Source organism: Oncorhynchus nerka, linkage group LG28 (assembly GCF_034236695.1).
Source record: "Oncorhynchus nerka isolate Pitt River linkage group LG28, Oner_Uvic_2.0, whole genome shotgun sequence".
In the NCBI taxonomy this organism is placed as follows: Eukaryota; Metazoa; Chordata; class Actinopteri; order Salmoniformes; family Salmonidae; genus Oncorhynchus; species Oncorhynchus nerka.
The window spans coordinates 61,500,864-61,522,208 of NC_088423.1; the positions used below are offsets into that span (position 1 = coordinate 61,500,864).

Sequence of the window (21,345 nt, forward strand, 5' to 3'; positions counted from 1 at the left end):
ATTAGCATATTATAAGCAGTATTTTTATGAATCATTACGTTCTAGTTATATTAAGCGGCCAAACACCCTAGCTAATAAAAAAATCACACCAAGACTGATTAAATACTTGGCTGCTTTACTTTTCTTTTTAACTCTGCTCCTTTATAAAGTCTGGAATAATTACTAGCTGCCCTCCTTTGAGATTTCTTCCATAATGAATTAGTATGCAACTGCCAATGCTGGAGTGAACATAACTTGAATAAAAATATATCTTTTGGTATACAGCGACAAAAGAGTAAGTATTTGCTTTAATGACAACGGTTGGTTTTGTTTTAACCTCACACAAAACAACGAAAAAAATATCAGTTGCAGTGTTTTCTTCAGGTCCTTCTTTACGTTTCATTGACCTTATGCCATAACATTATAAATACCCTTGGCCTAAAAAATAGTATATAGTAACTACCGTGATGCCTAGTTGAATTTTCTGTAATTAACACGTCATTTGTTATACACATATTATATTGGCAAGCAAACTGAAATACATTGTTTGATTCTCCCCGTACATTTCCGGCTACCTATGCTACAATTACACTGCACTTACAAGGGTGTGATACATTTTTTACGGAAGTGGTATAAAGTCTACATTTTGTAAATAGTTCTTCACACTATAGGTTAAAAATAGACCAGTCGATTCGTTTTCTCCACAAATATCCATTTAATCTTCACAAATTTACTGAAAATCACAGTTTATTGAAAGAAAGGTCAAATAACACAGATCAATGTAGCTAGGAGTAACTACTCAGTGCATGGCACATTCTCAGGGAGACGACTCATTGTGAGTCTTTGGCTCTTCACCTCTAGCATGTTAAAGGCAGAAAGAGCTCTGAAATATTACATGTTGAAAGAAGTTGGCCAGCCAACTTGAGAGCCTATATACTTTAAAATATGGAGGAGATAGTAAATTAACCTTGCTACAATGAGTGACAAACCATATTTGTAAGTTTGGTGTTACAGCAGTTTTTGTTAATGGGACTAATTATATTACAGAATATCATGACCTCACCAGTGCAAAGGGATTTATTTAGAAATAACACACATTTACTGTAGAAAGTAGTGTCCTCGCTCTGAAAAAAAACAACAATGAACAATCATAAAACAAGTTACCAATGCCATTGCTACCTTTTAAAAGAAGTCTAGAATGCATGCCATGTTATTATGCAGGTTTTCAATCGAAAAATTTAAACATTTCACGGTTGAGAAGTTTGTTTTCGTCCAACAATTCCTGTGTCTCTTTTGCAAACTGTGTGTGTGCGTGTGTGTGTGTGTATGTGGGCACAAGTATATGCTCTGAAAAAGATCTCCAGGTAACGCAGGTGTTCTGCATCTCCAATGACATCCCATCCATTCAGTTGTTTTTGTGTAGTTTCGTGTTTTCGCTGCCTCCCTCTACTTCCTCCCTGCCATCTGAGGGCTTTGCATTTGATTTTCCAATCTGCGCTGCAGGCCTTTGCTGTTGACAATACAAAAGACAAGAATGTATAGCTCATAAACAACAGCGGCAAAGTAACAGAGAAACAATGGGCTACTGTACAGAAACAATACTGGATTGATGACAGCAGTACTAACAATACAGCAGTATTACTTAAATAATACAGCAGTATTACTTTAACAATACTGCAATCCTACTTCACACTCATGTTGATTAGCCTATCCCTTTTACTGGAAATATACACTCCACATACACTTAGGTCTGGGACAATACCAGTGTTGCAATATATATTTTGTTCCATGGCAAAATAGAAAACTTGAAGCTGTCCTTTAATAAGATGCTGTATGTAAAATATTGTGTGATTATTTTCCATCCACAGTTTTTATGCAAGTAAAATCATACTATATATATATATATATATATATTTTTTTTTACAGCTGTGACAGAAACAGGTAGTTTAATAAATGCAATTTAATAAATGCAGACAGATAATTTGAGATGAGATCTTTTAGTGTCGGTTAAATTAATTATGCGAGAAATGCTGGTGGAAACACTTATGTACAAATATTGATATAAAAACAAAAGTTGAGCTTTAACCAAAATGTATGTTATTTTTCATTTTTTAAACAACTAATTGACCAACATTAGTTACATTTTGGAATTCCATTAAAAAAAATTCTGAGCTGAATGCGCAGTTTCTCTAGAGATGAATTAGATCAAGCCCGAACTGTGCAATGTGGTAGGGGGTTGTAGTTTCCAACAGGCTAATATTCTACATACAGTACCAGACAAAAGTTTGGACACACATACACATTCAAGTGTTTTTCTTTATTTTTACTATTTTCTACATTGTAGAAAAATAGTGAAGACATCAAAACTATGAAATAACACATATGGAATCATGTAGTAACCAAAAAAGTGTTAAACAAATCAAAATGTATTTTATATTTGAGATTCTTCAAATAGCCACCCTTTGCCTTGACAGATTTGCACACTCTTGGCGTTCTCTCAACCAACTTCACCTGGAATGCTTTTCCAACAGTCTTGAAGGAGTTCCCACATATGCTGAACACTTGTTGGCTGCTTTTCCTTCACTCTGCGGTCCAACTCATCCCAAACCATCTCAATTGGGTTGAGTTCGGGAGATGTGTGAAGGCCAGGTCATCTGATGCAGCACTCCATCATTCTCCTTCTTGGTCAAATAGCCCTTACACAGCCTGGAGGTGTGTTGGGTCATTGTCCTGTTGAAAAACAAATGATAGTCACACTAAGAGCAAAACAGATGGGATGGCGTATCGCTGCAGAATGCTGTGGTAGCCATGCTGATTAAGTGTGCCTTGAAATCTAAATCAATCACAGCAAAGCACCATCACACCTCTTCCATGCTTCACGGTGGGAACCACACATGCCGAGATCATCCGTTCACCTACTCTGCGTCTCACAAAGACACAGCGGTTGGAACCAAAAATTAAAAATTTGGACTCATCAGACCAAAGGACAGATTTCCACCGGCCTAATGTCCATTGCTCGTATTTCTTGGCCCAAGCAAGTCTCTTCTTTTTATTGGTGTCCTTTAGTAGTGGTTTCTTTGCAGCAATTCGACCATGAAGGCCTGATTCATGCAGTCTCATCTGAACAGTTGATGTCGAGATGTGTCTGTTACTTGAACTCTGTGAATCATTTATTTGGCCTGCAATTTCTGAGGCTGGTAACTCTAACTCTCTTATCCTCTGTAACAGAGGTACCTCTGGGTCTTCCTTTCCTGTGGCGGTCCTCATGGGAGACAGTTTCATCATAGCGCTTGAAGGTTTTTGGGACTGTACTTGAAGAAACTTTCAAAGTTCTTGAAATGTTCCGGATTGACTGACCTTCATGTCTTAAAGTATTGATGGACTGTCGTTTCCCTTTGCTTATTTGAACTGTTCTTGCCATAATATAGACTTGGTCTTTTACCAAATAGGGCTATCTTCTGTATACCCCCCACCTCGTCACAACACAACGGATTGGCTCAATCACATTAAGAAGGAAAGAGATTTCACAAATTAACTTTTAACAAGACACACCTGTTAATTGAAATGCATTCCAGTTGACTACCTCATGAAGCTGTTTGAGAGAATTCCAAGAGTGCAAAGCTGTCATCAAAGCAAAGGGTGGCTACTTTGTAGAATCTCAAATATAAAATATATGTTGTTTAACACTTTTTTGGTTACTACATGATTCCATATGTGTAACATCTTCACTAATATTCTACAATGTAGAAAATAGTAAAAAATAAATAAAAACCCTGGAATGAGTAGGTGTGTCCAATTTTTTGACTGGTACTGTAGTTTTAGCGCAGAAAATGTGATAATTAACCACAATGACCATACTCTATTGCGCACCTACTTGTCCGGTCTGTGTGGGCATGGAGGCGGACAGAAGAATGCACGATCGAGAGGGATAGAGAGCAGTTGCTTTGCGAGGTGTTAGTACCTGAAATCGAAGTGATTGATAGTTGGTATTCAGTAGTCATAAAAGTGTTCCTTACAAATATATTTTTTATTTTGTCAGACAGCATAGGCAGCAGCTCTATAGAGATGAGATGATGACTTGGGATGAAATAATGTCAGCTAGCATCTGTTTACTGTTAACCAACATTGCATTGGGCCCCCGAGTGGCGTAGTGGTCTAAGGCATTGCTTCTCAGTGCAAAAGGTGTCATGGCAGTCCCTCGTTCAAATCCAGGCTGGATCACATCCAGCTGTGATTGGGAGTCCCATAGGGCGGCACACAAATGGCCCAGCGTCGCCGGGGTAGGCTGTCATTGTAAATAAAAGTTTGTTCTTAACTGACTTGTCTAGTTATGTAAAGGTTTAAAAAAAAATGTTTTTTTGCTGGATACCTTGAGGCTTCTGCATCACACTTTCTGTCAGTGGCCAAGCCTTTCATTGCCTGAAGTAAAGCCAATACAAACAAACAACATATACAGTTGGGTGTCACGCCCTGGTCGAAGTATTTTGTGTTTCTTCATTTATTTGGTTTATTGTGGTGTGTTTTGTCTTAGGGTTTTGTGGGGTGTTGGGTGTGTGTCTTAGTGGGGTTATCTAGCAAAGTCTATGGCTGTCTGGAGTGGTTCTCAATCAGAGGCAGGTGTGTATCGTTGTCTCTGATTGGGAACCATATTTAGGCAGCCATATTCTTTGAGTGTTTTGTGGGTGATTGTCCTTAGTGTCCTTGTTCCTGTCTCTGTGTTAGTTTACACAAGTATAGGCTGTTTCGGTTTTCGTTACGTTCTTTGTTTTGTAGTGTTTGTATTGATTTGTGTTTTACGTTTGTTTATTAAACATGGATCGCAACGCCGCATTTTGGTCCGACTCTCCTTCAACTAAAGAGAACCGTTTTAGTCAGCCACCAATTGTGCAAGTTCTCCCACTTAAAAAGATGAGAGAGGCCTGTAAATTTTCATCATAGGTACACTTCAACTATGACAGACAAAATGAGAAAAAAAATCCAGAAAATCACATTGTAGGATTTGTGGTTGGGTTTCTTTTTGTAATCCGTGGTCGGTTTTAAGGCCTGCCACAGCCGACGAGTATTAGATCCGACTTAGTAGAATTTGATCTTAGTCCTGTATTGATAGCTCGTCGAAGATCGTAGCGGGATTTCTTATAAGCGTCCGGATTTGAGTCCTGCTCCTTGAAAGTGGCAACTTTAGCCTTTAGCTCAGTGCGGATGTTTTTGGTTGGGATATGTACGTATGATCACTGTGTGGATGACTTCGTCAATGCACTTATTAATGAAGCCGGTGACTGATGTGGTAAATTCCTCAATGTTATTGGATGAATCCCAGAACATATTCCAGTCTGTGCTAGCGAAACAGTCCTGTAGCTTAGCATCCTCTTCATCGGACCACTTCAGTAATGAGCGCGCCACTGGTGTTTCCTGTTAGAGTTTTTTGCTTGTAAGCAGGAATCAGGAGGATAGCTTTATGGTCTGCTTTGCCAAAGGGAGGGGGAGGGAGGGCCGTTAGTGATTTCTGTGTGTGTACTAAAGGTGATCTACAATTTTGTTGCCTCTAGTTGCACATGTGACGTTCTGGTAAAAAATGAGTTAAGACGTATTTCAGTTTCCCTGCATTAAAATGACCAGCCACGAGAAGCGCCGCCTCTGGATGTGTATGTATTTTATCCATGTCCTTTTTCTGACACGACTCCAGGGAACATAGGATAGTCTTCAACGGAGCTCGTCCAGTTTCTTCTCTAGTGAGTCTATATTGGCCAACAAAAACAGAGGATATGGCAGTCTAGATGCTCGCCGACGTAGTGTAATCATGACGCCGCTGCTTTCTCTTTCAAGACCTGGGGATCATAACGTCCAGAGCTGCTGACTTACTGAATTCAAAATCTTTCTCCAAATTGAGGTTAGTGATTCTGCTCTGATGTCCAGAAGCTGTTTTCGATCATAGGAAATGATGCAAAGAAAGTTAAAATCATCATTAAAAAAACATAATAACACAAAATAAACGCAGAATTGGTTAGGAGCGTGTACATCTTTAGGCTACATTTATCCTGTCACCTTTAGTGACGAACAAACTAAAATCAGTTTATCAAGCAAAACACACCCTGAAAGAAATATACATTTAAGAAAAAAATAAATACAAAATCGTGTTATTCTCAGTGTTTTTGAATGGTGACTACCCAACATGGCAGTGGAATTTAGGTTGACGTAAGGTCTCTTTCGCTCCCTCAGTCAGGCAGTTGAGTATCACATGCTCTGGGTGGCTGGCTGCCACATGGCCTTATCAGTGAGGGATCAGCCCCTTTGTGAGCACCTCTCCCTTATAATCAGTCAATTTGACAATGACCACAGGAGGGAGAAAGCACTGGGCCTTTGCTATTCCAAAGCTTTCCCGTGACCTAATAATATTGTCATGTTCATTTCCATTCAACCTTTTTTCGTCCCAGGTTCGTCTCTATTATAATATAATCTCTTTTACCAGGGACCCTGGTAAAAGATTCATAAGGTTAAGAATGAGATTAAGAATAAACACTCGTTTGAATGTGGGTGGTATTACATAGATCATACTGTAGGCACGGTATAGGTATTAGCCATTTCCCCTGCAAATGGTTATAGAATCGATGGTAGCTGATCCTATTTCAGCATGACAGAGATGGAGAAATCTCACTTAAAATGCATGGCAGCGGCTCAGTTACACAGTGTTATACTACATTGCAATGGGATCTGTTTCGCTGTACCATCTGCCACGTCCAAACAGGTGTGACACTGCTTCCTTATGATTGAGTGAGCCAGGCTTGGATTTGTTTGGCAGAGCGCAATACAATCAATATCACAGTTCAGTAGATTGTGGTGGTATTTGCTGTAACAAAGTGTATGTGCATGCAATGTATTAATTTCACCAAAATATCCCACACAGCCCACATTGTTATTCCCATGGGGAGAAATGCAAGAGGCACCTTGTAGAACGGGTCTTATGCTTTGTACACCACCGCTCAAAAGATTGGGGTCACTTAGAAATGTCTTTTGTTTTTAAAAAGAAAAGCACATTTTTGGTCCATTAAAATAACGTAAAATTGATCAGAAATACAGTGCAGACATTGTTAATGTTGAAAATGACCATTGTAGTTGGAAACGGCAGACTTTTTATGGAATATCTACATAGGCGTACAGAGGCCCATTATCAGTAGCCATCACTCCTGTGTTCCAATGTCACGTTGTGTTAGCTAATCCAAGTTGATAATTTTAAAAGGCTAATCGATCATTAGAAAACCCTTTTACAATTATGTTAGCACAGCTGAAAACTGATGGCCTGATTAAAAAAGCAATAAAACTGGCCTTCTTTAGACTAGTTGAGTATCTGGAGCATAAGTATTTAACAGGCTCAAAATGTCCAGAAACAAAGACCTTTCTTCTGAAACTCATCAGTCTTGTTCTGAGAAATGAAGGCTATTCCATGCGAGAAATTGCCAAGAAACTGAAGATCTCGTACAATGCTGTGTACTACTCCCTTCACAGAACAGCGCAAACTGGCTCTATCCAGAATAAAAAGAGGAGTGGGATGCCCCGGTGCACAACTGAGCAAGAGGACAAGTACATTAGTGTCTAGTTTGAGAAACAGATGCCTCACAAGTCCTCACCTGGCAGCTTCATTAAATAGTACCCGCAAAACACCAGTCTCAACGTCAACAGTGAAGAGGCAACTCCGGGATGCTGGCCTTCTAGGCAGAGTTCCTTTGTCCTGTGTTTGTGTTCTTTTGCCGATCTTAATCTTTTCTTTTTATTGGCCAGTCCGAGATATGGCTTTTTCTTTGCAACTCTGCCTAGAAGGCCAGCATCACGGCCTCCCACTCCTCTTTCTATTCTGGTTAGAGACAGTTAACAATGTTTACACTGTATTTCTAATCAATTTGATGTTATCGAATGGACCAAAAATGATATTTTCTTTCGAAAATAAGGACATTTCTAAGTCACCCCAAACTTTTAAACGGTAGTGTATATAAACATTTAAATGCTAACCTTCTGTTCAAGCAGCTTTTTACTGTCGGGAGAGGTTTCTGTCTCCGTCTGGTTTTGGAAGCAACCCCCGCCAATCTGTTGTGATACAAAGAAACACAAACTTAAATGTATTTCTTTATTTGACGGGGACAGTGCACATTAATCAAAATGTCATTGTAAATCTATGTAACTGTACCAGAGTTAGCTAAAGAGATCAATTTCATAAGGCCTGAACAAACAAGCTGGTCTAATGAAAATGCATGAGGTGAAAATAACTATTATACTGCAGATTAAAACAATTTTCACGGTGTGTGTCCGTGCATTCAAGCGTGAAAGTCATACAAGGACATCATTAGCGCCAGCGTGAATATTTCAAAGACAAACTTCAATAAACAGAGGCGGGATCCAGATCTCTCACAACTTGCATCCTTTCATTGTTGGACGAAAGTAGAATCCAACATTTCCCTTTGAACAGAACTACTTTACTCATTACACCTACAGTGCTGTACTGTGGCTAAACGACCACAGATAATATAAAGACATACACCATAATCTCTGTTTCTACCCTCCAGTGTGGGTCTTGGCAAATAGTATTTGAATGATGTGAATGTCCCATCGTTTTTTCATATAGTTCAGTGGCAGTTACATTTGCAAGTACTCCTCAGTTTAAAAACACAAATGTTACGGGCTCTGTGTATGGAGAGCGAGGATTGTGGCTTTTCAGCAACATTTAACCAGGGCATTTTGGGGGCCTCCTGACCTTGCAGGTGAAACATTTTAGTGGCCCATCTCTTGGTGGCGGAGAGAAAAAAATTGCAGTTTTAATGTTAATGTCCTGCAATTCTACACATTTTACCATGGGGCGTAGAGATAATGTTGCAGTTTAAAAATGTATTTTATAGCACATTTTCTGCAATTCTACACATTGTTTCATGGGCCAGAGAGAAAATGTTGCAGTTTAAAAATGTATTTAATGCAATTCTACTCATTTTGCCATGGGGCGGAGAGAAAACGTTGCAGTTTTATGTCATGTGTGCCCCCTCTCTGGCCTCTAGGTCACCAGGCTGCTCGTTATGGCGCACACCTGTCACCATCGTTACGCGCACCTGCGCATCATCAGATTCACCTGGACTCCATCACTTCCCTGATTACCTTCCCTATATATGCCACTCCCTTTGGTTCCTTCCCCCAGGCGTTATTGTTTCTGTTTCTTGTCTCTGTGCTGTTAGTGTTTGTTATTATGTTCTGTTTATTTTATTAAAAACACTCACTCCCCGACTCTCAGCGCACATTGTTACATTTTAAAGCAAATTTCCTGCAATTCGACACATTTGGCCATGACTTATGTCATGTTAATATGCTACATGTATCTGAGTATGCATGCCCAGTCAGTAATTCGGCCATGATTACGACAAGGTTTAGATACCGGGCTAAACTAACTTACCTAGCAATCTATAAAATGTTAGTTGACGTGGGCTAATTGAGTGACTGTCAGTGACTGACATAACTACAGGAAAACTGATGATGCACTACCAAATGTCAATATTGCACCTTCGAGAACTTGGGACCAATGTTCCCTCAAATGTCTTTTGTCACTGAGCAAATGTCAGGTCTGCTGAGCACAAAGTTGAATGTTGTGAAAATTCTGTGTGAGTTTACTGTGAACATTGATGATGTACCTGCTTTGATGTACTGTTTTAACAGCCGCTACAGTAGCAGCCAATGTGTGGTGTTCCATGAGACTTGAAACAAACATGCAGGGCTTGACATTAACCTGTTTATCCACCTGGAGGTGACTGAACATTTTGTTGTGTTGATAGATCCACTTTACAAAATAAAATGTATTATTATTCCCATATCATTATTAGACAGAATTAGACAAATTATGCTACCCACTGCCTATTGGCTACTTAGCTTAAAAAACGCATGAGATGAAAATAACTATTATACTACAGATTAAAACATATTTCACTGTGTGTCCATACATTCATGCGTAAAAGTCATACAAGGACATCATTAGCGCCAGCGTGAATATTTCAAATACCAACTTCAATAAACAGAGGTGGGATCCAGGTCTCTCACAACCTGCATCCTTTCATTGTTGGATGAAAGTAGAATCCAACATTTCCCTTTGAACACGCCAATGGGCTCGGGAGGCGAAGGTCGAGTCATGCATCCCCCAAAACGTGGCTCGCCACCCGCCCGAACCAATGTGTCGTAAGAAACACCTTTCAATTGACACGAAGTCAGCCTGCAGACGCCCGGACCGCCACAAGTTGCTAGAGCACATGAGACAAGTAAAGCCCCGCCCCCCCCCCCCCCCCCCCCCGACAAACCCTCCCCTAACCCAGACGACACTGGGCCAATTGTGCACCACCCTATGGGACTCCCGGTCATGTCCGGTTGTGACACAGCCTGAGATCGAACTCAGGTCTGTAGTGAAGCTGTAGTCTGCTGCGCCACTCAGAAGCCAACACTGCCCCTTTATAGCGCTTTATCTGAATCGCTTTTCAAAGATGGCTAGAAATGTACACCTTTTGTGCTCTTGTAAGAAGAAATCACTCCCACATTGCTGACTACAAATGAGCTATAACTGGGCTAACTCACTATCTGACAAAGAATATGAATAAATGTGCACACCTGGCTACATGCAGTTCTCACTTTGTTCTCAAAACAAGCGCACAATAATCGCGACTGCTCATGCTGTAAACCAGTCCAGTTCAAAGTAAATGGCACAAATCTATATATGGCAATGGTCTATTTGCATATAGACCTACTGTAGCTCTGATTGGTTATAGCGCACCGGTCTGTGTAGAGTACTGGCCTGAGTTGTGCCTGTCAATGCAATAGAATCCTACTCCGAACAAAATCTCTTGCATAGTTTGTTTTGTTTTGGTATGTTGCATTGAAAGTGGCTAATATTGCGTTTATTCGATCACAAGTCCCACAGTAAAGGGAAAACTCTTGAAAGTTGAGTGAAGTTTAATCTCGAGCTTCTCTGTGCAGACTGATATTTCTTCTTCTTGCTTAGGCATAGTTAGGTAAAGCAGAGTTCTGAGATATTGAGCATAAATGTTTTCATATCCCATGAATTTTTCTTTCTTAACCCATTAATCTCCTCACCTTAAAGGTACCTAAAGTGCAGAGTATCAACAAAAAAACATTTGTAAATCTGTTTTTTAGGGGGGTGCATTTGCAGATACAACCTTATGGCTCTGAAATGTAATTCTGGGTTCAGAATGTATAAATTATTTCAATTTCAATAGAAAAGTACAGACATTTAATGATTAAATGAAGAGAATACTCTTCCTTCTTTCTAATCATATCATCAAACATTAATTCATGTTCATCACAAATTGGTTATCTCGATAGTTGCCTAAAATGCCAAATACACTATATCCTATGGATGGATAACTAACAACATTGCTAAAGCTTGTGTCTGTAAAATGTATATCGGTGTTTCATTTGTGAAACAGCACAGTTAAAAATATATGGCAAATAGAATCTTCAGAGATACTGTAGATGGGAGGGATTTAGGGTAGGATGGGATTAAAAACAAACAAAATATAACTATTGTACGATACATTGTGTTTGTAAAATGTATCTAGCATGTATAAGCTGGAAGTAGAAGCGTAAGTGTTGTTGTCCATTCATTTACTCCAATTAGGATAAAATAATAAAGGAATATATATATATTGTAGCTGGAACACAGGAGTGATGGTTGTTGATAAGGGGCCTCTGTACACCAATGTAGATTTTCCATGAAAAATCTGCAGTTTCCAGCTACAATAGTCATTTACAACATTATCAATGTCTACACTGTATTTCTGATCAATTTGATGTTATTTTAATGGACATTTTTTTTCCTTTTCTTTCAAAAACAAGGACTTTTCTAAGTAAACCAACTTTTGAACCGTTATATGTTTCTAATTTTGTTAGAAAGTAGTGTCATTGCAAGTTAAAGTGTACTGCTACCTAGCTAGCTAACGTTAGCTGGCATGTATGATCTATGAAGCAATATTATTAGTATCTCAGAAAGCGATTTGCATTGCTAGCTTTAGCCTAATGTTAGCCTAGTTGGTTAAATTGAGTTGAGAGTCCCATAGGATGGCACACAATTGGCCCAGTGTCGTCCGGGTTTTAACGGTGTAGGCCATCATTGTAAATAAGAATATGTTCTCAACTGACTTGCCTAGTTAAATAACAAACATTTTTATAAAATAACAAAAGACTCCTGTGCATGTGACAAATAAACGTTGATTTTATTTGATATTGTGTGTGTTAACCAGAGACAGTAATGCGAAGAACAACATGACCTGCCCCAGAGACAAATTAGGATATATAGTTAGGCCAAAGAGACAGTGTCTAAGTTCAAAAATTCCCTATTAGAATGTCCTGCTTATATTTGGTCACACTTAGAACCGTAAGCAATTTTCTGTAATTAGTTCACCATTAACTTGTAAATAATGATCTTGTTGTAAGTTTATTTTCCTGTACTAATGAATAAAAATGTGCTAAAGTTAAGACGTTGTCAGCTATGATATCGTCATTATTTGAACTGGCTAGCCAGCTAACTTAACATTAGATAGCTAGCTAGCAAGCTACAAACTAACCAAAACAATGTTTAGAAAGTTGCTTTTAGTTGCCTGATTTGCTAGATTGACATATCCTAAAATAATGTTTAAATGGATGGGTTTGTTGATGTTAAAATATATCAGTTATGCTATTTTGGACCACCAGGCATGTCGGTAGACATATGGTATACCAAAAAACATTCAAGGGCCATTTTCTCAAAAGTGGGGTTACAAGTTTATTAACTTTCAAAGCAGAATTACTTTCCCATTTCCCCTCAACCGTAGTGTATGATATTCCATTTTCTAGCTCTGAGTAAGACTTTAATCCAATGTAAAAACACAATTTCATTTTTTTCTACATACTGTGTATTCGGAAAGTACTCTTCTTTTTCCACATTTTGTTGCATTACAGCCTTATTCTAAAATTGATTCAATAAATATTTGTCTTTCCTCAATCTACACACAATACATCATAGTGATAAAGTCAAAACAGGTTTTTTGACATTTTTGCAAATGTATTAAAAATAAAAAACAGAAAAATCTTATTTACATAAGTATTGAAACCCTTTGCTATGAGACTCAATATTGAGCTCAGGTACATCCTGTTTCCACTGATCATCCTTGAGATGTTTCTACAACTTGATTGGAGTCCACCTGTGGTAAATTCAATTGATTGAACATTATTTGGAAAGGCACACACCTGTCTATATAAGGTCACATAGTTGACAGTGCATGTCAGTGAAAAAAACAAGTCATGAGGTCAAAGGAACCGGATGGTCACTCTGGGGGACTCCAGAGGTCCTCTGCGGAGATGGGAGAATCTTACAGAAGGACAACCATCTCTGCACCAATCAGGCCTTTGTGTTAGAGTGTAGAGTCCTACCCAAGAAGACTCTAGGTTGTAATCGCTACCAAAGGTGTTTCAACAAAGTACTGAATAATGGTCTGAATATGTGAATATGATATTTCACCTTTTTTTATTTTTAATAACTTTGCAAAAACGTCTAAAAACGTGTTTTTGCTTTGTCATGATGGGGTATTGTGTGCAGATTGATGAGGGGGGGAAAAAACAATTGTATCCATTTTAGAATATCGCTGTCATGTATCAAAATGTGGAAAAAGTCAAGGGGTCTGAATACTTTCTGAATGCACTGTAGGACCAAATCCAGGTGGTTGGTCACAAATGAAAAAACACAAGGTGATAGAAGGTTATGGGACGTTGCATTTCACCTACTGTATATATACCTCTAGAAACTATAATGTTTATGCCTTTCTCTTCACAGTATATAATCTTAAATAAGACCTAATAACATAACACCTACAGAACATGTTTTGGCTGAAGCCTGTCAGTAAAACCAATTATTCTAGTCTTCTGGTCTTTTTCGATTCTCAAATAGCTGATATTTCTCCAACACTAGCCTGACCGACTATACCAGCCATCACAACCATCTACTGAAGCTGATTAAGTGAGCACAAATACATCTTATGATATTACCTGTGTGCAGAAGTTTGAGCCCTATAATTTCTAAGCAAACAGCTGGAGGCAGGGCTTTCTCCTATAGAGCTTCATTTTTATGGAATGGTCTGCCTACCTATGTGAGAGACGCAGACTCGGTCTCAACCTTTAAGTCTTTATTGAAGACTCATCTCTTCAGTAGGTTCTATGATTGAGTGTAGTCTGGCCCAGGAGTGTGAAGGTGAACGGAAAGGCACTGGAGCAACGAACCGCCCTTGCTGTCTCTGCCTGGCCGGTTCCCCTTTCTCCACTGGGATTCTCTGCCTCTAACCCTATTTCAGGGACTGGCTTACTGGTGCTCTTCCATGCTGTCCCTAGCAGGGGTGCGTCACTTGAGTGGGTTGAGTCACTGACGTGATCTTCCTGTCTGGGTTGGCACCCCCCCCTTGGGTTGTGCCGTGGCAGAGATCTTTGTGGGCTATACTCGGCCTTGTCTCAGGATGGTAAGTTGGTGGTTGAAGCTATCCCTCTAGTGGTGTGGGTGCTGTGGCAAAGTGGGTGGGGTTATATCCTGCTTATTTTGCCCCGTCTGGGGGTATCGTCGGATGGGGCCACAGTCTCTCCCGACCCCTCCTATCTCAGTATTTATGCTGCAGTAGTTTGTCGGGGGCTAGGGTCAGTCTGTTATATCTGGAGTATTTCTCCTGTCTTATCCAGTGTCCTGTGTATATTTAAGTATGCTCTCTCTAATTCTCTCTTTCTTTGTTTCCTTTCTTTCTCTCTCTAGGAGGACCGGAGCCCTAGGACCATGCCTCAGGACTACCTGGCCTGATGACTCCTTGCTGTCCCCAGTCCACCTGGCCGTGCTTCTGCTCCAGTTTCAACTGTTCTGCCTGCGGCTATGGAACCCTGACCTGTTCACCGGACGTGCTACCTGTCCCAGACCTGCTCTCTAGAGACAGCAGGAGCGGTAGAGATACTCTGAATGATCGGCTATGAAAAGCCAACTGACATTTACTCCTGAGATGCTGACCTGTTGCACCCTCGACATCCACTGTGATTATTATTATTTGACCCTGCTGGTCATCTATGAACATTTTAACATCTTGGCCATGTTCTGTTATAATCTCCACCCGGCACAGCCAGAAGAGGACTGGCCACCCCCCATAGCCTGGTTCCTCTCTAGGTTTCTTCCTAGGTTCTGGCCTTTCTATGGAGTTTTTCCTTGCCACCGTGCTTCTACACCTGCATTGCTTGCTGTTTGGGGTTTTAAGCTGGGTTTCTGTACAGCGCTTTGAGATATCAGCTGATGTAAGAAGGGCTTTATAAATACATTTGATTTGATTTGAGCACTGCAGAAATATTGTAAACACTCATCGCTTCACTGAAAACATCACAGAACTTGGTGAATTAATTGTCTGTTTGGATAAACATGATGTGCAAAAATGTTTATTGCTCTAGGCTTCTTTTGCTGTAAAACTATGTTGGGATGCATGTTCTTAAGCTCGAACTTTGACTGGTTAGAAGGATCCTAAAAAGAGTACACGGTTGTTTCAGAACACCATTTTGCAATCCCCAAGCTCATTCATTTTGTATGATACAGGAATAATACAAGTGCTAACGGTGGTTGGTGAAGCTGCCTATGAAGAGGAGATTTAAGGATTGCAGTAAAACAATTCCTAAATGTGCACATTGTAAGAGAACACATGATAACACTTTCTATGAGGCGCGGGGCACACACACACGCGATGCCTTATAAATCCATTTATCATGCCTTGATGTACACTTACAGCGCATTATAACAGTTGTTATAAACTGTCCTCATTTCTAATCTCTCTTCCCTCTCTCCATCTCATCCAATCGCACAGTGGAAGAAAAGTAGAACTCGACGGTGTCTGTGGGGGACAGGTCTCTTTGCTGCAGGATTTCCACTTTTACGGACCCGCCAAAAATGATATCATCAATAACACGACAGGAGCGAACATTGTTTTTGGCACACGGGTTCATTATGGGACTATCTTTTTGACACGTTTCTCCATAGAGGGTAATTTAGTCTCTGGAAAGGATCCCTCTGGACAGTGCACTGTCTCTCCCCAGCATCCCCCCCCCCGCCTCATTTCTGTCATGGTTATTGATAACCACATGTCAAGGAGAACCTTCCTCCCTGGAACTGTCCCTTCCCTGCCGCCCAATCCAATAGAGTCGGGGCAGTCGTAATTTGGCTTCCTCGTCCACGGATCATAACCATACTAATAAAAATGGCTTGAGTTTGTTTGTTTGTGTCTTCAGCGAAGGCCGGCTGTGTATGTCTGGTTTCTTGAAAATACAAACATTTACAACAAATTATTTTTCTCCAGTTCCTCCAATGACACTGAAAGCCTGGCCCAAGCCTCACAGACTAGTTGTTGATTGACCCAGATCCTGTGATCTGAAATTAGCCACAGTGCGGGTGTAACACTGTGCAACGGAAAGACATTTTGGGGTAAAAGTTGCCAGTGATCCATAATGACTGAAGGATTAAAAGGATTTTAATGAACAGACGAACCTGCTGGATTGGGGCCTGAGGGTCACAAATAGGCCATTACAGATTAATTAGTCCAAAGGTTCACCTTTTCCATCTGGCAGTCCTTGACTCCGGGACTACTGTCTCTCCTCATTACCCCAATGTTCGCAGGCGATTTACTGGCTGTGATGATTCTCTGAACTTTCGGGATATCCTGCGAGAAAGAAGTGCAGGAGAGAAAAGGAAATTCTAAATATGGAAGGTGGAACATGACAGGCATGGATAAGATTGGTATAAGTCATGACACACAGTGCCTCTCTGTTGAAATAGACCATGACAAGAGATTTGGTACTGAGGTGCATTTAAAGCGGTTTGTTTTTCATTGAACTGGACAGAGCTGAGCATTTTATTTTGCTTATACCACAGCTACTTTCCAGAAAAAGAAAAATACAGATTTTTTATTTATTTTGAATTTGCCTCTTGAAGTGACCTATTTCAAAGTACGTATCATGAATTATTTCAGTTATTTTTGACAGAATCCATCAGGGCCAGGACAATTCAATGGAACAGCGATGGGGTATGAGTGCCTGCTGAAATGGTTTTCTGCTCACAACGGTCCTGCTACTCAAGGGACACGAGATGTCATGTCTTTAGAAATTCATGCATGGATGGCTGGCCTGGAGAGTTCATTTTCTGTTCTCTTAACAGCTCTCACAGCACATAGATCTTACCAGAAATATTAACAAAAACATCTAGAACATTTAAAATAGACAGAAATATGCAAATTGCAGAGATCTTACCCAACTCAACCAAAACATTTAAATAGTTCTCAATTCTTCACTCTGCAGTTTCATGGCATGTTGCACACTTCCCTTTCAATCCGCATTAATTATTCCTGTCCATCTCATGGACTTCGTTAAAAGATACATTTTAAGTCATTCAAATGAATGTTGCATATTTTAAGAGATCCCATGCGTTCTGATCATAGCAATACTTCTCTACACTGTAAAAAAAAAAGGACAAAAACAAACTCACTGTTTACCCCCGCAACTGATTTCAGCTGGAGAAACCATCAACAAGTCAAAAGGGAAGTTTAGAGAGGAAGCCAGCAAATAAATATCCAGCTGTGTCTTTAGGCAGTAAATTACTGCCCCAAACATTCCACAGAATCCACATTCCACACATCATCTCCCATTACTTGGTTGAAAATTGCATGCTATCACCACCACCACATGACTTGGCTTCCTCCCTCGGCCTGTTAAATATGAAGAGACTTCCACCCTGATCTTGCTGATCCCGGCAACCTCTCACTAATGAATCTTTCACCAACAGGGGATTGTGTCTGCAGCCAAAGACTGGAGTCTTATCTAGTAATTGTTGTCTAGTGGAGCTTAAGGCCCATTACGTTTAGAAACTCAAACACCAAACATGATGCTGAGAGGGTAGCTGGTACACACAAATATCCCAGCACTTATCCACTTTGGAATCCAAAGACAGAAAGTGGGTTTTAGCATAAGAGTGCTTATATAAGCATTATATTTTGTAAAGCTGTAGAGGAAATAATGGTAGCCCTTCAAACCTTTCTCATTTCAATGATGTAATATCATATTGCTTTCTGTGCAAATTAATTGTACCTTTTAAATCACAGACAATAATGGCCCTTGTCAGGCTAGTCAGGCATACTAACACATATCAGCATGTCCAGCAGAATGTTTTTAGTAGCTATTCATTTCTATTAAATACCTAATAGATAACCAAATATGCAACGGAAACTGGGCCACAAAAGGGCTGATGGAATACATTTGGTTACATTTGTAAGAGGCCCAGCTTGCCTTAGAATATTGAGCCCATTCGAGTTGTCCTCCCGCAAAAGGAGGAAACGCTGCACGGCAAATCAACAGGCGAAATGTGGGGTGGTGTTAACGTTTGTCAGTGGTCCCCAGTTTTTGTCCATCTTTGACAGTGATTTATATTAGATGTGGGCCCCTTTACATTGAACAGACAGCGAAAAACAGATGGGCAGGTCTAGTTGTCTTTACAGTGAGGAGAACCATCTTTGATTCACCCCGCAGACAGTATCCGTGGATACTGCAGCGGATGGCCGTAGTGAGTGCTCAGGATGGAGTGGAGCTATCTGTATGCTAATCAAGTGAGAAGTAAACACTTGGTTTGCATAAGCAGATCCCTAGCACCCGTACGTATGTTTTCCCTCAGTTGTCTTTCCTTTTGTCAGATCCACCCACCCTCAACCCCCACACAACCCCCACACAACCCCCTTAATTTGGCTTGGAACATGAGACGACGCCCAGAACATTTCACTCATATCGGCTGTAATAGAGTCATCTTCTGCCATTGTGAACATGGACTATAGTTTATAACTTTGGAGATAAAGTCTCCATTACATATTTTGCTTTATGTGATGCTTCCGTGTGGAGGGGTATTGGAGCGTTCTCTGAAAGAGCTGTAAAGTCCTCTGGGTGGCACATAGCTAACGTCAAGGCTCTTAGCTTGACACCCAACACACAGAGAGGCAGAATGACTTCCGACAGCATCAGGGATTAAAGCCTCTTTGAAACAGGATTGCTCACTAGGATCAAGGCCAATAAGAAACCGCAACGGAGCTGTGATTGACTTCGAAAATTCTGATTTTGATATGACTGCAGTAGTTGACTGATATGACCAGTGATTAGGTCCGACATGACTTTGCACAGCGTATAAAGAAAGCGTATGAAGAAGACGTGGATGTAAATTATGGCAGTCCTCCGCACCTCTCCGATTCAGAGGGTTTGGGTTAAATGCCGAAGACACATTTCAGTTGACTAGGTACCCCCTTTTCCCTTTAGTTCAGAACAGATGAATGTGCCGGAAGAATTGAGCTCAATTTCATTTTCATGTGAAAAAGTACAGTCACTGAGAGGGAGGCTGTAAATCTTTAAAAATAAATAAAAAAGCTGTGCCCTCAAAGGGTTCATCCTCTTGGCAACGCTGCTGACAAACTTTTCTACATATCCTTGGGCAGAGTGAGTAAGACACAAACCTTCATTTACACTCTTTATGAGGTAAATCACTTTTCTATTTACTGTGGAAAGCTACTATTGATAAGCTACTCATCATCTAGAAACCTGCTCCATTACAATTCCTATGTTTATTTATTTATCATCCATTTTACATTTACATTTTACATTTAAGTCATTTAGCAGACGCTCTTATCCAGAGCGACTTACAAATTGGTGCATTCACCTTATGACCTCCAGTGGAACAGTAGTGCATCTAAATCTTTTCAGGGGAGGGGGTGAGAGGGATTACTTTATCCTATCCTAGGTATTCCTTAAAGAGGTGGGGTTTCAGGTGTCTCCGGAAGGTGGTGATTGACTCCGCTGTCCTGGCGTCGTGAGGGAGTTTGTTCCACCATTGGGGGGCCAGAGCAGCGAACAGTTTTGACTGGGCTGAGCGGGAACTGTACTTCCTCAGTGGTAGGGAGGCGAGCAGGCCAGAGGTGGATGAACGCAGTGCCCTTGTTTGGGTGTAGGGCCTGATCAGAGCCTGGAGGTACTGAGGTGCCGTTCCCCTCACAGCCCGTAGGCAAGCACCATGGTCTTGTAGCGGATCGAGCTTCAACTGGAAGCCAGTGGAGGGAGCAGGAGCGGGGTGACGTTGGGAAGGTTGAACACCAGACGGGCTGCGGCGTTCTGGATGAGTTGTAGGGGTTTAATGGCACAGGCAGGGAGCCCAGCCAACAGCGAGTTGCAGTAATCCAGACGGGAGATGACAAGTGCCTGGATTAGGACCTCGCCGCTTCCTGTGTGAGGCAGGGTCGTACTCTGCGGATGTTGTAGAGCATGAACCTACTTGATGTTAGTTGAGAACGACAGGGTGTTGTCCAGGATCACGCCAAGGTTCTTAGCGCTCTGGGAGGAGGACACAATGGAGTTGTCAACCGTGATGGCGAGATCATGGAACGGGCAGTCCTTCCCGGGAGGAAGAGCAGTTCCGTCTTGCCGAGGTTCAGCTTGAGGTGGTGATCCGTCATCCACACGGATATGTCTGCCAGACATGCAGAGATGCGATTAGCCACCTGGTCATCAGAAGGGGGAAAGGAGAAGATTAATTGTGTGTCATCAATGATAGGAGAGACCATGTGAGGTTATGACAGAGCCAAGTGACTTGGTGTATAGCAGAATAGGAGAGGGCCTAGAACAGAGCCCTGGGGGACACCAGTGGTGAGAGCACGTGGTGTGGAGACTTTTGGTAGGAGCGACCTGTCAGGTAGGACGCAATAAGCGTGGGCCTGCCCAACTCGGAGAGGGTGGAGAGGAGGATCTGATGGTTCACAGTATCGAAGGCAGCCGATAGGTCTAGAAGGATGAGAGCAGAGGAGAGAGAGTTAGCTTTAGCAGTGCGGAGCGCCTCCGTGATACAGAGAAGAGCAGTCTCAGTTGAATGACTAGTCTTGAAACCTGACTGATTTGGATCAAGAAGGTCATTCTGAGAGAGATAGCGGGAGAGCTGGCCAAGGACGGCACGTTCAAGAGTTTTGGAGAGAAAAGAAAGAAGGGATACTGGTCTGTAGTTGTTGACATCGGAGGGATCGAGTGTACAGAAGGGGTGCAACTCTCGCTCTCTTGAAGACGGAAGGGACGTAGCCAGCGGTCAGGGATGAGTTGATGAGCGAGGTGAGGTAAGGGAGGAGGTCTCCGGAAATGGTCTGGAGAAGAGAGGAGGGGATAGGGTCAAGCGGGCAGGTTGTAGGGCGGCGGCCGTCACAAGACGCGAGATTTCATCTGGAGAGAGAGGGGAGAAAGAGGTCAGAGCACAGGGTAGGGCAGTGTGAGCAGAACCAGCGGTGTCGTTTG

The 21,345-nt window shown here is 41.3% G+C and overlaps 1 protein-coding gene across 3 annotated transcripts in view; it reads right to left on the bottom strand.

Moving 5' to 3' along the window:
• Positions 1 to 670: 670 nt before the first annotated feature.
• LOC115113479 (leucine zipper protein 2-like) overlaps positions 671 to 21,345 on the bottom strand; it is a 181,635-nt gene continuing 160,960 nt past the window's right edge. The window contains exons 10-13 of one of the 3 annotated variants that reach the window (XR_010461719.1): positions 16,599 to 16,706; positions 7,981 to 8,055; positions 2,491 to 2,709; positions 1,406 to 1,489 (exon numbers count right to left, since the gene is read on the bottom strand). Coding sequence is in view for 2 of the 3 variants with exons in the window: in XM_029641181.2 (XP_029497041.2) it covers positions 1,385 to 1,489; positions 7,981 to 8,055; positions 16,599 to 16,706 (288 nt within the window). In the remaining variant the exon portion in view is untranslated. Of the gene's footprint in view, positions 1,490 to 2,490; positions 2,710 to 7,980; positions 8,056 to 16,598; positions 16,707 to 21,345 lie in introns of all 3 variants that reach the window. The other 2 variants (XM_029641181.2, XM_029641182.2) reach the window with 2 other exon arrangements.